The sequence below is a fragment of the Salmo trutta genome, unplaced genomic scaffold (genome assembly GCF_901001165.1).
Source record: "Salmo trutta unplaced genomic scaffold, fSalTru1.1, whole genome shotgun sequence".
In the NCBI taxonomy this organism is placed as follows: domain Eukaryota; kingdom Metazoa; phylum Chordata; class Actinopteri; order Salmoniformes; family Salmonidae; genus Salmo; species Salmo trutta.
Window position 1 is genome coordinate 15,001 of NW_021823086.1, and position 16,933 is coordinate 31,933.

The 16,933-nt window shown below is 43.1% G+C and overlaps 1 protein-coding gene across 1 annotated transcript in view; it reads left to right on the forward strand.

Annotated features, from left to right (window-relative positions):
* The window catches only part of LOC115188805 (CUB and sushi domain-containing protein 3-like), a gene marked incomplete at its 3' end in the record, with an annotated part of 16,619 nt that extends 4,769 nt beyond the window's left edge, over positions 1 to 11,850 (forward strand). The window contains exon 2 of the mRNA XM_029747654.1: positions 11,656 to 11,850. Within this exon, the coding sequence (XP_029603514.1) occupies positions 11,656 to 11,850 (195 nt within the window). The remainder of the gene's footprint in view (positions 1 to 11,655) is intronic.
* Between the last annotated feature and the right edge of the window lie 5,083 nt (positions 11,851 to 16,933).

Sequence of the window (16,933 nt, forward strand, 5' to 3'; positions counted from 1 at the left end):
GCAGATATATAGTATTACTGTGTAAAACCTAGCAGTACTACTGAATTCTCTGAGAGTGAGGCAGATATATAGTATTACTGTGTAAAACCTAGCAGTACTACTGATTTCTCTGAGAGTGAGGCAGATATATAGTATTACTGTGTAAAACCTAGCAGTACTACTGATTTCTCTGAGAGTGAGGGCGGATATATAGTATTACTGTGTAAAACCTAGCAGTACTACTGATTTCTCTGAGAGTGAGGCAGATATATATTATTACTGTATAAAACCTAGCAGTACTACTGATTTCTCTGAGAGTGAGGGGAGATATATAGTATTACTGTGTAAAACCTAGCAGTACTACTGATTTCTCTGAGAGTGAGGGCAGATATATAGTATTACTGTGTAAAACCTATCAGTACTACTGATTTCTCTGAGTGAGGCAGATATATATTATTACTGTATAAAACCTAGCAGTACTACTGATTTCTCTGAGAGTGAGGCAGATATATAGTATTACTGTGTAAAACCTAGCAGTACTACTGATTTCTCTGAGAGTGAGGGGGGATATATAGTATTACTGTGTAAAACCTAGCAGTACTACTGATTTCTCTGAGAGTGAGACGGATATATAGTATTACTGTGTAAAACCTAGCAGTACTACTGATTTCTCTGAGAGTGAGGGGAGATATATAGTATTACTGTGTAAAACCTAGCAGTACTACTGATTTCTCTGAGAGTGAGGTGGATATATAGTATTACTGTGTAAAACCTAGCAGTACTACTGATTTCTCTGAGAGTGAGGCAGATATATAGTATTACTGTGTAAAACCTAGCAGTACTACTGATTTCTCTGAGAGTGAGGTGGATATATAGTATTACTGTGTAAAACCTAGCAGTACTACTGATTTCTCTGAGAGTGAGGCGGATATATAGTATTACTGTGTAAAACCTAGCAGTACTACTGATTTCTCTGAGAGTGAGGGCAGATATATAGTATTACTGTGTAAAACCTAGCAGTACTACTGATTTCTCTGAGAGTGAGGTGGATATATAGTATTACTGTGTAAAACCTAGCAGTACTACTGATTTCTCTGAGAGTGAGGTGGATATATAGTATTACTGTGTAAAACCTAGCAGTACTACTGATTTCTCTGAGAGTGAGGCGGATATATAGTATTACTGTGTAAAACCTAGCAGTACTACTGATTTCTCTGAGAGTGAGGGCAGATATATAGTATTACTGTGTAAAACCTAGCAGTACTACTGATTTCTCTGAGAGTGAAGGGGATATATAGTATTACTGTGTAAAACCTAGCAGTACTACTGATTTCTCTGAGAGTGAAGGGGATATATAGTATTACTGTGTAAAACCTAGCAGTACTACTGATTTCTCTGAGAGTGAGGCGGATATATAGTATTACTGTGTAAAACCTAGCAGTACTACTGATTTCTCTGAGAGTGAGGTGGATATATAACGTTTCGCAAAAAAAAACATGATTATTTTTCTCTCTGAAATGAAACCATCAAGTGATCAGATTTTAAACAAATACACGTCTGTCATTGAACAACCCCAATGCCACGATTCGCTAGTGAAAAAACACACCAATCTCTTTCATAATTAACGCCAATTTACCAACATTTCTGAAAGTGGATAAATAGCGTTTAAAAAAAAATTAAACTCTTCAATTCCAAACTGCAGGTAAATATTTATCTTCTTTTGTAGCTAAATGAAAGGAGAACATCCATTTAGTTTTACTCTGCAGTGTTTGACCAGAAGCATTATGAGGTCCCCTGCTGCTGGACTGAGCATGGAATCGACCTGATTTTCTGAATGGGTTATACTTCCTGTTTGTCATGAAACTTAGCCACACACCTAGAGTTATAATGTGTGTTAATATGAGTTCGTTTCAAGCTTGACGAACATTGCGACTGAAAGATTACTTTCCATATTTTCAGTTTAACATTTGAGGTAAGCTTTTTCAGCTTAGCTTTAGTCTGCCTTGCCGCCTTCTAACAGGCCATGTTTGGAATTGCTTCTGTTGGCAAATATAGGAATTTATCAGAAAGAAATGCATCAAATTTTTCTTTAACATATTGTCTATCCGTTAATTCTTAGACTCTGTCACCATATAATGTATTTCAATACACCAAAGGTAATAGAGTCAGAACTGTTATAATTTTAGCAAAATGCCTCCATTGCTTTAAACCAGAACCCTGACCAACCAGTAAATCATGGTTCCTCTTCGGTTTAATGGGAATAGCCGGGTCAGGATTACAGAACTATTCCTTACGACCAATTCCTTCCTCTATTGTAGCTATATACTGTAGCTAACTTTGAAAAGAGGTTTGAGAAGCTGGTGTGTGGGGTGGGGTGACATACGCTTGATGCAACATTTCATTCAGATTCTGATGCTAACATATTGTGCAGCACACAGGGGTTTAGAAATGTATTTTCTCACCTGCCTATTTGTTGCTCGTTGTTGGCCACTTGGCATTGAGCATGTGCTTGTTATTGAAGAGATTCTCTATTCTGTAGTGAATATTCTGTAATAGAATACTCTATTCTGTAGTGAATATTCTGTAATAGAATACTCTATTCTGTAGTGAATATTCTGTAATAGAATACTCTATTCTGTAGTGAATATTCTGTAATAGAATACTCTATTCTGTAGTGAATATTCTGTAATAGAATACTCTATTCTGTAGTGAATATTCTGTAATAGAATACTCTATTCTGTAGTGAATATTCTGTAATAGAATACTCTATTCTGTAGTGAATATTCTGTAATAGAATACTCTATTCTGTGGTGAATATTCTGTAATAGAATACTCTATTCTGTAGTGAATATTCTGTAATAGAATACTCTATTCTGTAGTGAATATTCTGTAATAGAATACTCTATTCTGTGGTGAATATTCTGTAATATAATACTCTATTCTGTGGTGAATATTCTGAATTAGAATACTCTATTCTGATCTGAATATTCTGTAATGGAATACTCTGTTCTGTATGAATATTCTGTAATAGACTACTCTATTCTGTAGTGAATATTCTGTAATAGAATACTCTATTCTGTAGGGAATATTCTGTAATAGAATACTCTATTCTGTAGTGAATATTCTGCAATAGAATACTCTATTCTGTAGGGAATATTCTGTAATAGAATACTCTATTCTGTAGGGAATATTCTGTAATAGAATACTCTGTTCTGTAGTGAATATTCTGTAATAGAATACTCTATTCTGTAGTGAATATTCTGTAATAGAATACTCTATTCTGTAGTGAATATTCTGTAATAGAATACTCTATTCTGTAGTGAATATTCTGTAAAAGAATACTCTATTCTGTAGTGAATATTCTGTAATAGAATACTCTATTCTGTAGGGAATATTCTGTAATAGAATACTCTATTCTGTAGTGAATATTCTGTAATAGAATACTCTATTCTGTAGGGAATATTCTGTAATAGAATACTCTATTCTGTAGTGAATATTCTGTAATAGAATACTCTATTCTGTGGTGAATATTCTGTAATAGAATACTCTATTCTGTAGTGAATATTCTGTAATAGAATACTCTATTCTGTGGTGAATATTCTGTAATAGAATACTCTATTCTGTAGTGAATATTCTGTAATAGAATACTCTATTCTGTGGTGAATATTCTGTAATAGAATACTCTATTCTGTGGTGAATATTCTGTAATAGAATACTCTATTCTGTAGTGAATATTCTGTAATAGAATACTCTATTCTGTGGTGAATATTCTGTAATAGAATACTCTATTCTGTAGTGAATATTCTGTAATAGAATACTCTATTCTGGAGTGAATATTCTGTAATAGAATACTCTATTCTGTGGTGAATATTCTGTAATAGAATACTCTATTCTGTAGTGAATATTCTGTAATAGAATACTCTATTCTGGAGTCAATATTCTGTAATAGAATACTCTATTCTGTAGTGAATATTCTGTAATATTCTGTAGTGAATATTCTGTAGTGAATACTCTATTCTGTGGTGAATATTCTGTAATAGAATACTCTATTCTGTAGTGAATATTCTGTAATAGAATACTCTATTCTGTAGTGAATATTCTGCAATAGAATACTCTATTCTGTAGTGAATATTCTGTAGTGAATACTCTGTTCTGTAGTGAATATTCTGTAATAGAATATTCTATTCTGTAGTGAATATTCTGTAATAGAATACGCTGTTCTGTAGTGAACTGAATATGAAATGTTGCTTTCTCTTCTAATATGTAAAGAGCTATTTTCAAATGGATTTGTAAACATTGTGATATGCTGTGAAATGGTTTTGAGGTGCACATTAACAGTTATACTGTATTGAACCATCCAGTTCATTTTTCCAAACAAATTCATCTGATGATTATCTGCTGGTTATCATCTGATGATTATAGCTCCACCATTAATCCCTCTGTTGGTTATCATCTGATGATTATAGCTCTACCATTAATCCCTCTGTTGGTTATCATCTGATGATTATAGCTCCACCATTAATCCCTCTGTCCGTTATCATCTGATGATTATAGCTCCACCATTAATCCCTCTGTCCGTTATCATCTGATGATTATAGCTCCACCATTAATCCCTCTGTTGGTTATCATCTGATGATTATAGCTCCACCATTAATCCCTCTGCTGGTTATCATCTGTTATCAGATCATTACTCGTGGACGTGAACGTGGCAGAAATCCAATCCAATTAAAACTCTGAGACGTAATCATAGACAATACACATATGTAATCTCTCGTGGCAGACAGTCCAGATAACTAGTGCACACAAGATTCGGTTCTGTTTTTTTTGGGGGGAGATTTATTGATACGATACAGAAATGTGTCTCCTCCTTTTTACCCAACCCCCCCCCCCTTTTCCGAGATAAACACACAGAAGCTTCCAGAAGGCTGGAGAGTCTGGTAAATACATTCCCTGTATCCAAATGAGAAGTGTGAGAACTGTGACTGGTTACGGTGAACGAGCAGTGTGGAAAGTATGACCGTTTCTGTTTCTGCCGGTAAACTTTATGATTAGGTTTTCAATGTGTTCTTCACAGACAGCAGTTTCACTCTTAAGAGGAAATGTGGGTCTAGGTTCGTGTCCCATATGACACTCTATTCCCTATGTAGTGTGCACTGCTATTAACCAGATCCCTATTGACCCTGGTCAAAAGTAGTGCCCTATATTGGGGGATAGAGGGCCATTTGGGATGCGGCCCCCGCTAGTCTGGTTCCAGAATAATTAGCTGAAAGCCAGATGGTAAACAAACACAACAATAATAGTATATACACCCGACTGCAATATGTTTTCTATCAAACTGCTTGACAGAATAAATCCTTTTAATTTTCATCGCAGAGCAGTTATGTACGTCTGTTGTTGTTTTAACTGATGTATGGGATTATTAAAGTAATTCACAGTGATTGGTATTCAACATATTCTACTCTGTTCTCAGTAGCAGTACACAGACAATCATTTCAAAACAATACAACAACACAATTAAAAAATATATATATATATATTTCACCTTTATTTAACCAGGTGGGCTAGTTGAGAGCAAGTTCTCATTTACAACTGCGACCTGGCCAATAATAAAGCAAAGCAGTGCGACACAACAAACAACAAACAACAACACAGAGTCACACATGGAATAAACAAAACGTACAGTCAATAACACAATAGAAGAAAAAAAAAGTCTATATACAGTGAGTGCAAATGGCGTGAGGTTTCAACTGTTCTGCCTGCGGCTATGAAGCCCTGACCAGTTCACAGGCTACCTGATGTCATTATTATAGTAATTCACAGTGCATTGACGTTCAACATATTCTCCTCTGTCTTCAGTAGCAGTACATAGACATTCATTTAAAAAAACAACAACATTATAACAACACAAAGCCAACTTTTGTCAGTGGGTTTAATTGAACGAACATAGACGTGTCCATATTGGGCAGGTGTGTCAGAAGATTAGTCCAACCATTGGATCTGAGTGTCGTTATTAAACCGGCAGTTACCTTTACTGATAGGTATATGGCTTTAACAGTTTAACATCGCATCACCGTTATACACTGAGCGTACAAAACATTAACAACACATTCCTAATATTGAGAGAGCAAACATGAATAATATCAATCAATCAATCAAATGTATTTAATAAAGCCCTTTTTTTTTTTTAAATCAGCCGATGTCACAAAGTGCTGTACAGAAACCCAGCCTAAAACCCCCAAACAGCAAGCAATGCAGGTGTAGAAGCACAGTGGCTAGGAAAAACTCCCTAGAAAGGCCAAAACCTTAGGAAGAAACCTAGAGAGGAACCAGGCTATGAGGGGTGGCTAGGAAAAACTCCCTAGAAAGGCAGGAACCTTGGAAGAAACCTAGAGAGGAACCAGGCTATGAGGGGTGGCCAGTCCTCTTCTAGCTGGGTCGGGTGGAGATTATAACAGCACATGGCCAAGATGTTCAAACGTTCATAGATAACCAGCAGGGTCAGATAATAATAAGCACAGTGGCTGTCGAGGGTGCAACAGGTCAGCATCTCAGGAGTAAATGTCAGTTGGCTTTTCATAGCCGATCATTCAGAGTTAGAGACAGCAGGTGCGGTAGAGAGAGCGAGTCAAAAACAGCAGGTCCGGGACAAGGTAGCACGTTCGGTGAATAGGTCAGAGTTCTGTAGCCACAGGCAGAACAGTTGAAACTGGAGCAGCAGCACGACCAGGTGGACTGGGGACAGCAAGGAGTCATCAGGCCAGGTAGTCCTGAGGCATGGTCCCAGGGCTCAGGTCCTCTGGGCGGGGAAGGGAGGGAGAGAGAATTAGAGGGAGCTTAAATTCACACAGGACACCGAATAAGACAGGAGAAATACTCCAGATATAACAGACTGACCCTAGCCCCCCGACACATAAACTATTGCAGCATATATACTGGAGGCTGAGACAGGAGGGGTCAGGAGACACTGTGGCCCCATCCGATGATACCCCCGGACAGGGCCAAACAGGCAAGATATAACCCCACCCACTTTGCCAAAGCACAGCCCCCACACCACTAGAGGGATATCTTCAACCACCAACTTACCATCCTGAGACAAGGCCGAGTATAGCCCACAAAGATGCCATGGCACAAACCCGAGGGGGCACCAACCCGGACAGGAAGATCACATCAGTGACTCAACCCAGTCAAGTGACGCACCCCTCCTAGGGACGGCACTAGAAACCAGTAACTCAGCCCCGTAATAGGGTTAGAGGCAGAGAATCCCAGTGGAGAGAGGGGAACCGGCCAGGCAGAGACAGCAAGGGCGGTTCGTTGCTCCAGTGCCTTTCCATTCACCTTCGCACTCCTGGGCCAGACTACACTCAATCATAGAACTACTGAAGAGATGAGTCTTCAATAAAGACTTAAAGGTTGAGACCGAGTCTGCGTCTCTCACATGGGTAGGCAGACCGTTCCATAAAAATGGAGCTCTATAGGAGAAAGCCCTGCCTCCAGCTGTTTGCTTAGAACTTCTAGGGGCAGTAAGGAGGCCTGCGTCTTGTGACCGTAGCCTACGTGTAGGTATATACGGCAGGACCAAATCGGAAAGATAGGTAGGAGCAAGCCCATGTAATGCTTTGTAGGTTAGCAGTAAAACCTTGAAATCAGCCCTTGCCTTAACAGGAAGCCAGTGTAGGGAGGCTAGCACTGGAGTAATATGATCAAAAATGTTGGTTCTAGTCAAGACTCTAGCAGCCGTATTTAGCACTAACTGAAGTTTATTTAGTGCCTTATCTAGGTAGCCGGAAAGTAGAGCATTGCAGTAGTCTAGAAGGGACAAAAGCATGGATAAGCTTTTCTGCATCATTTTTGAACAAAAAGTTTCAGATTTTTCCAATGTTACAAAGATGGAAAAAAGCTGTCCTTGAAATATTCTTGATATGTTCGTCAAAAGAGAGATCAGGGTCCAGAGTAACGCCGAGGTCCTTCACAGTTTTATTTGAGACGACCGTACAACCATCAAGATTAATTGTCAGATCCCAGCGGAAGATCTCTTTGTTTCTTGGGACCTAGAACTGTTTTGAGTTTTCCTTATATCTGAAACACAGGCTTCCAGGAGGGCAATTTTGGGGCTTCACCATGTTCCAGAGAAATGTACAGCTGTGTGTCGTCCGCATAGCAGTGAAAGTTAACATTATGTTTCCGAATGACATCACCAAGAGGTAGAATATATAGTGAAAACAATAGTGGTCCTAAAACGGAGTTTACAGGAACACCGGAGTTTACAGTTGATTTGTCAGAAGACAAACCATCCACAGAGACAAACTGATATCTTTCTGACAGATAAGATATAAACCAGGCCAGAACTTGTCCGTGTAGACCAATTAGTGTTTCCAAATCTCTCCAAAAGAATGTAGTGATCGATGATATCAAAAGCAGCACTAAGGTCTATGAGCACGAGGACAGATGCAGAGCCTCGGTCTGCACATCAATCTCTCCTGTCTCAAAGTGGATGAAAGATTGACTTTCATCACTACTTGTATTTATGAGAGGTATTGACATGTTGAAAGCACCGAGCTGTCTGTCTAAACTACTGGCACACAGCTCGGACACCCATCCATACCCCACAAGACATGCCACCAGAGGTCTGTTTAAACTACTAGCACACAGCTCAGACACCCATGCATACCCCACAAGACATGCCACCAGAGGTCTGTTTAAACGGCTACCACACAGGTCGGACACCCCATTCATACCCCACAAGACATGCCACCAGAGGTCTATCTAAACTACTGGCACACAGCTCAGACACCTATCCATACCCCACAAGACATGCCACCAGAGGTCTCTTCACAGTCCCCAAGTCCAGAACAGACTATGGGAGGTGCACAGTACTACATAGAGCCATGACTACATGGAACTCTATTCCACATCAGATACCTGAGGCAAGCAGTAAAATCAGATTTAAAAAAACAGATAAAAATACACCTTATGGAACAGCGGGGACTGAGAAGAGACAGAAACATAGGCCAAGACACACATACACACACACGATAACAATCACACTATACACATATGTACACATGGATTTTGTGTTGTAGATATGTGGTAGTGGAGTGGAGGCCTGAGGGCACACACCTAATGTGTTGTGAAATCTGTTATACAATTATACAACAATACATTCATAACTGCCTTCATTTTGCTGGATCCCAGGTAGAGTAGCTGCTGCCTTGGCAGGAAGTAATGGGGATCCATAATAAACCCCAGGAAGAGTAGCTGCTGCCTTGGCAGGAACTAATGGGGATCCATAATAAACCCCAGGAAGAGTAGCTGCTGCCTTGGCAGGAACTAATGGGGATCCATAATAAACCCCAGGAAGAGTAGCTGCTGCCTTGGCAGGAACTAATGGGGATCCATAATAAACCCCAGGTAGAGTAGCTGCTGCCTTGGCAGGAACTAATGGGGATCCATAATAAACCCCAGGTAGAGTAGCTGATGTCTTGGCAGGAACTAATGGGGATCCATAATAAACCCCAGGAAGAGTAGCTGATGTCTTGGCAGGAACTAATGGGGATCCATAATAAACCCCAGGAAGAGTAGCTGCTGCCTTGGCAGGAACTAATGGGGATCCATAATAAACCCCAGGAAGAGTAGCTGCTGCCTTGGCAGGAACTAATGGGGACCCATAATAAACCCCAGGAAGAGTAGCTGCTGCCTTGGCAGGAACTAATGGGGATCCATAATAAACCCCAGGTAGAGTAGCTGCTGCCTTGGCAGGAACTAATGGTGATCCATAATAAACCGCAGGTAGAGTAGCTGCTGCCTTGGCAGGAACTAATGGGGATCCATAATAAACCCCAGGAAGAGTAGCTGATGTCTTGGCAGGAACTAATGGGGATCCATAATAAACCCCAGGAAGAGAAGCTGCTGCCTTGGCAGGAACTAATGGGGATCCATAATAAACCCCAGGAAGAGTAGCTGCTGCCTTGGCAGGAACTAATGGGGATCCATAATAAACCCCAGGTAGAGTAGCTGATGTCTTGGCAGGAACTAATGGGGATCCATAATAAACCCCAGGTAGAGTAGCTGATGTCTTGGCAGGAACTAATGGGGATCCATAATAAACCCCAGGAAGAGTAGCTGATGTCTTGGCAGGAACTAATGGGGACCCATAATAAACCCCAGGTAGAGTAGCTGCTGCCTTGGCAGGAAGTAATGGGGATCCATAATAAACCCCAGGAAGAGTAGCTGCTGCCTTGGCAGGAACTAATGGGGATCCATAATAAACCCCAGGTAGAGTAGCTGATGTCTTGGCAGGAACTAATGGGGATCCATAATAAACCCCAGGTAGAGTAGCTGATGTCTTGGCAGGAACTAATGGGGATCCATAATAAACCCCAGGAAGAGTAGCTGATGTCTTGGCAGGAACTAATGGGGACCCATAATAAACCCCAGGAAGAGTAGCTGCTGCCTTGTCAGGAACTAATGGGGATCCATAATAAACCCCAGGAAGAGTAGCTGCTGCCTTGGCAGGAACTAATGGGGATCCATAATAAACCCCAGGAAGAGAAGCTGCTGCCTTGGCAGGAACTAATGGGGATCCATAATAAACCCCAGGTAGAGTAGCTGCTGCCTTGGCAGGAAGTAATGGGGATCCATAATAAACCCCAGGAAGAGTAGCTGATGTCTTGGCAGGAACTAATGGGGATCCATAATAAACCCAGGAAGAGTAGCTGCTGCCTTGACAGGAACTAATGGGGATCCATAATAAACCCCAGGAAGAGTAGCTGCTGCCTTGGCAGGAACTAATGGGGATCCATAATAAACCCCAGGAAGAGTAGCTGCTGCCTTGGCAGGAACTAATGGGGATCCATAATAAACCCCAGGAAGAGTAGCTGCTGCCTTGGCAGGAACTAACGGGGATCCATAATAAACCCCAGGAAGAGTAGCTGCTGCCTTGACAGGAACTAATGGGGACCCATAATAAATACAAATACAGCTGTGTCAAGTTGGCTGGATGTCCTTTGGGTGGTGGACCATTCTTCATACACACAGGAAAATATTGAGCGTGAAAAACCCCAGCAGCGTTTCAGTTCTTGACACAAACCGGTGCGCATGGCATCTACTAACATACCCCGTTCAAAGACTATTACATCTTTTGTCTTGCTCGTTCACCACAAATGCTTCTTTAACCTGTCTCCTCCCCTTCACCTACACTGATTGAAGTGGATTTAGTGACATTCTCTCTGTCTTGTGTTCTAGAGTTAAGGAGCTGTGTTCTGTGGTATCATTCTGTCTGTGTTCCAGAGTTAAGGAGCAGTGTTCTGTGGTATCATTCTGTCTGTGTTCCAGAGTTAAGGAGCAGTGTTCTGTGGTATCATTCTGTCTGTGTTCCAGAGTTAAGGAGCAGTGTTCTGTGGTAACATTCTGTCTGTGTCTGTGTTCTAGAGTTAAGGAGCTGTGTTCTGTGGTAACATTCTGTCTGTGTTCCAGAGTTAAGGAGCAGTGTTCTGTGGTATCATTCTGTCTGTGTCTGTGTTCCAGAGTTAAGAAGCAGTGTTCTGTGGTATCATTCTGTCTGTGTCTGTGTTCCAGAGTTAAGGAGCAGTGTTCTGTGGTAACATTCTGTCTGTGTCTGTGTTCCAGAGTTAAGAAGCAGTGTTCTGTGGTAACATTCTGTCTGTGTCTGTGTTCCAGAGTTAAGGAGCAGCGCCTGTGGGAACCCTGGTGTTCCACCTAAAGGCATCCTAAACGGAACACAGTTCAACCTCGGGAACACGATCCGCTACAGGTGTGTGACGGGCTACGTGTTGGACGGTCACTCACTCCTTACCTGTGTCCTCAACACAGGCAACATGGCCGTCTGGGACTTCCCTGTCCCCATCTGCAGAGGTGAGACTGGCTTTAATAACATGGAGTTTGTGTGTCCCCAATGGCACCCTATTTCCTACATAGTGAAAAACTTACATTTACATTTACATTTACGTCATTTAGCAGACGCTCTTATCCAGAGCGACTTACAAATACTTGGTCTTAAGTAGTCCACTGTAAAGGGAATAAGGTGAAATTTGGGACTCAAGACATGATTCCTTCATATTGACACAGTGGGATTGGTCCATGGGCTTTTATTTCTTTCTTGATTGGCTCTTGAATCGAGTCCAATCTAGTTTTCGATTTGTCTTGTTTGACGTTGTGGCAATGAACTAGGATGAAATTCCAGCACACTATTGAATCTCGGTTGTTCCACAGAAAATATAATGTTCTCTAATACTGTCCCTGTACTCTGGTCGCTTTGCAATCTGATTTCCTGTTTATCTGTAAAGAGCCACTGGCTTTGATCCTTGTGGTTCTGAATTGACTTTGGTTGGAATTCAATCATAGAAGAATGCAATGTGTTTTCTCTCAGGGTATTTTACCTAGACTATATCTGAGGTGACTACCACCTCATGGCTGACACCAGCAGCGGTGTAAAAGTACCTTAAGTGAAAATACTTTAAAGTACTACTTAAGTAGTTTTAATGGGGTATTTGTACTTTACTTTACTATTTCTATTTTTGGCAACTTTTACCTCACTACATTCCTAAAGAAAATAAAGTACTTTTTACTCCATCAATTTTTTCTGACACCCAAAAGTACTTGTTACATTTTGACAGGAAAATGGTCCAATTTACACACTTATCAAGAGAACATCCCTGGTCCATCCCTACTGCCTCTGATCTGGCAAACTCACTAAACACAAATGCTTAGTTTGTAAATGATGTCTGAGTGTTGGGAGTGTGCCCCTGGCTATCCGTCAATAAAAAGAAATCGAAAATTGAACCGTCTGGTTTGCTTAATATAAACGAATTTGGAATGATTTATACTTTTACTGTTACATTTGATACTTAAGTATATTTTAGCAATTCCATTTAACTTTTAATACTTAATAAGTATATTTAAAACCAAATACTTTTAGACTTTTACTCAAGTAGTATTTTACTGGGTGACTTGCAATTTTACTTGAGTCATTTTCTCAAGTATGACAATCGAATACTTTTTCCACCACTGAGTATGGCCTAGGTGCATCCCAAACGACACTCTATTCCCTATTTAGTGCACTACTTTTCACCAGGACCCATAGGGTTGAAAGTAGTGCCCTATTTAGGGAATGCGGTGCCCTTTGGGACACGGTCACTACCCTATGCACTTAAAGATGCAGGTTATACAGGTGGCTACAGGAACAGATTGAAATTAGTCATCATAGATGCTCATCTATTATGGGGAAATGACATTTCTCCACGTAGAAAGGTTCATCTATCTATCCCCCCTAACGAATAGTTCCAAGATCGGACTGTTATCTCGATCAGTCCGCAAGTATACAGTGGTAGCCTGCTACCATCATGTTGATATGATCGACAGCAGTTCACTGCATGAGGCAGTACTACATGGACTCTCCCAACTCATGATCTATCAATCACTTATTCTGCACTAACGTATTATAAAAACATACTAGGTCCGAGGATATTTACTGACCAAATTCCCGTTCACTTTATTTCACTAGTAGTATTGCATCCATCTGTTTTTGAAGCCTGTGAGTAGCTGCTGTTAGTTTCCACAGCGTTGGTTCAGTGTGCTGCTGTCTATCCAACCCTAGGACCCCAGTAGCTGCTGTTAGTTTCCACAGCGTTGGTTCAGTGTGCTGCTGTCTATCCAACCCTAGGACCCCAGTAGCTGCTGTTAGTTTCCACAGCGTTGGTTCAGTGTGCTGCATGTCTATCCAACCCTAGGACCCCAGTAGCTGCTGTTAGTTTCCACAGCGTTGGTTCAGTGTGCTGCTGTCTATCCAACCCTAGGACCCCAGTAGCTGCTGTTAGTTTTCCACAGCGTTGGTTCAGTGTGCTGCTGTCTATCCAACCTAGGACCCCAGTAGCTGCTGTTAGTTTCCACAGCGTTGGTTCAGTGTGCTGCTGTCTATCCAACCCTAGGACCCCAGTAGCTGCTGTTAGTTCCACAGCGTCGGTTCAGTGTGCTGCTGTCTATCCAACCCTAGGACCCCAGTAGCTGCTGTTAGTTTCCACAGCGTTGGTTCAGGCTGCAGCGTAGGTTCAGGTGCTGCTGTCTATCCAACCCTAGGACCCCAGTAGCTGCTGTTAGTTTCCACAGCGTCGGTTCAGTGTGCTGCTGTCTATCCAACCCTAGGACCCCAGTAGCTGCTGTTAGTTTCCACAGCGTCGGTTCAGTGTGCTGCTGTCTATCCAACCCTAGGACCCCAGTAGCTGCTGTTAGTTTCCACAGCGTCGGTTCAGTGTGCTGCTGTCTATCCAACCCTAGGAACCCAGTAGCTGCTGTTAGTTTCCACAGCATTGGTTCAGTGTGCTGCTGTCTATCCAACCCTAGGACCCCAGTAGCTGCTGTTAGTTTCCACAGCGTTGGTTCAGTGTGCTGTCTATCCAACCCTAGGACCCCAGTAGCTGCTGTTTAGTTCCACAGCGTTGGTTCAGTGTGCTGCTGTCTATCCAACCCTAGGACCCCAGTAGCTGCTGTTAGTTTCCACAGCGTTGGTTCAGTGTGCTGCTGTCTATCCAACCCTAGGACCCCAGTAGCTGCTGTTAGTTTCCACAGCGTCGGTTCAGTGTGGCTGTCTATCCAACCCTAGGACCCAGTAAGCTGCTGTTAGTTTCCACAGCGTCGGTTCAGTGTGCTGTCTATCCAACCCTAGGACCCCAGTAGCTGCTGTTAGTTTCCACAGCGTCGGTTCAGTGTGCTGTCTATCCAACCCTAGGACCCCAGTAGCTGCTGTTAGTTTCCCACAGCGTTGGTTCAGTGGCTGCTGTCTATCCAACCCTAGGACCCCAGTAGCTGCTGTTAGTTTCCACAGCGTGGTTCAGTGTGCTGCTGTCTATCCAACCCTAGGACCCCAGTAGCTGCTGTTAGTTTCCACAGCGTTGGTTCAGTGTGCTGCTGTCTATCCAACCCTAGGACCCCAGTAGCTGCTGTTAGTTTCCACAGCGTTGGTTCAGTGTGCTGCTGTCTATCCAACCCTAGGACCCCAGTAGCTGCTGTTAGTTTCCACAAGCGTTGGTTCAGTGTCCTGCTGTCTATCCAACCCTAGGACCCCAGTAGCTGCTGTTAGTTTCCACAGCGTTGGTTCAGTGTGCTGCTGTCTATCCAACCCTAGGACCCCAGTAGCTGCTGTTAGTTTCCACAGCGTTGGTTCAGTGTGCTGCTGTCTATCCAACCCTAGGACCCCAGTAGCTGCTGTTAGTTTCCACAGCGTTGGTTCAGTGTGCTGCTGTCTATCCAACCCTAGGACCCCAGTAGCTGCTGTTAGTTTCCACAGCGTTGGTTCAGTGTGCCTGCTGTCTATCCAACCCTAGGACCCCAGTAGCTGCTGTTAGTTTCCACAGCGTTGGTTCAGTGTGCTGCTGTCTGTCTATCCAACCCTAGGACCCCAGTAGCTGCTGTTAGTTTCCACAGCGTTGGTTCAGTGTGCTGCTGTCTATCCAACCCTAGGACCCCAGTAGCTGCTGTTAGTTTCCACAGCGTTGGTTCAGTGTGCTGCTGTCTATCCAACCCTAGGACCCCAGTAGCTGCTGTTAGTTTCCACAGCGTTGGTTCAGTGTGCTGCTGTCTATCCAACCCTAGGACCCCAGTAGCTGCTGTTAGTTTCCACAGCGTTGGTTCAGTGTGCTGCTGTCTATCCAACCCTAGGACCCCAGGAGCTGCTGTTAGTTTCCACAAGCGTTGGTTCAGTGTGCTGCTGTCTATCCAACCCTAGGACCCCAGTAGCTGCTGTTAGTTTCCACAGCGTTGGTTCAGTGTGCTGCTGTCTATCCAACCCTAGGACCCCAGTAGCTGCTGTTAGTTTCCACAGCGTTGGGTCAGTGTGCTGCTGTCTATCCAACCCTAGGACCCCAGTAGCTGCTGTTAGTTTCTACAGCGTTGGTTCAGTGTGCTGCTGTCTATCCAACCCTAGGACCGCAGTAGCTGCTGTTAGTTTCCACAGCGTTGGTTCAGTGTGCTGCTGTCTATCCAACCCTAGGACCCCAGTAGCTGCTGTTAGTTTCCCCAGCGTTGGTTCAGTGTGCTGCTGTCTATCCAACCCTAGGACCCCAGTAGCTGCTGTTAGTTTCCACAGCGTTGGTTCAGTGTGCTGTCTATCCAACCCTAGGACCCCAGTAGCTGCTGTTAGTTTCCACAGCGTTGGTTCAGTGTGCTGCTGTCTATCCAACCCTAGGACCCCAGTAGCTGCTGTTAGTTTCCACAGCGTCGGTTCAGTGTGCTGCTGTCTATCCAACCCTAGGAACCCAGTAGCTGCTGTTAGTTTCCACAGCATTGGTTCAGTGTGCTGCTGTCTATCCAACCCTAGGACCCCAGTAGCTGCTGTTAGTTTCCACAGCGTTGGTTCAGTGTGCTGTCTATCCAACCCTAGGACCCCAGTAGCTGCTGTTAGTTTCCACAGCGTTGGTTCAGTGTGCTGTCTATCCAACCCTAGGACCCCAGTAGCTGCTGTTAGTTTCCACAGCGTCGGTTCAGTGTGCTGTCTATCCAACCCTAGGACCCCAGTAGCTGCTGTTAGTTTCCACAGCGTCGGTTCAGTGTGCTGCTGTCTATCCAACCCTAGGACCCCAGTAGCTGCTGTTAGTTTCCACAGCGTTGGTTCAGTGTGCTGCTGTCTATCCAACCCTAGGACCCCAGTAGCTGCAGTTAGTTTCCACAGCGTTGGTTCAGTGTGCTGCTGTCTATCCAACCCTAGGACCCCAGTAGCTGCTGTTAGTTTCCACAGCGTTGGTTCAGTGTGCTGCTGTCTATCCAACCCTAGGACCCCAGTAGCTGCTGTTAGTTTCCACAGCGTTGGTTCAGTGTGCTGCTGTCTATCCAACCCTAGGACCCCAGTAGCTGCTGTTAGTTTCCACAGCGTTGGTTCAGTGTCCTGATGTCTATCCAACCCTAGGACCCCAGTAGCTGCTGTTAGTTTCCACAGCGTTGGTTCAGT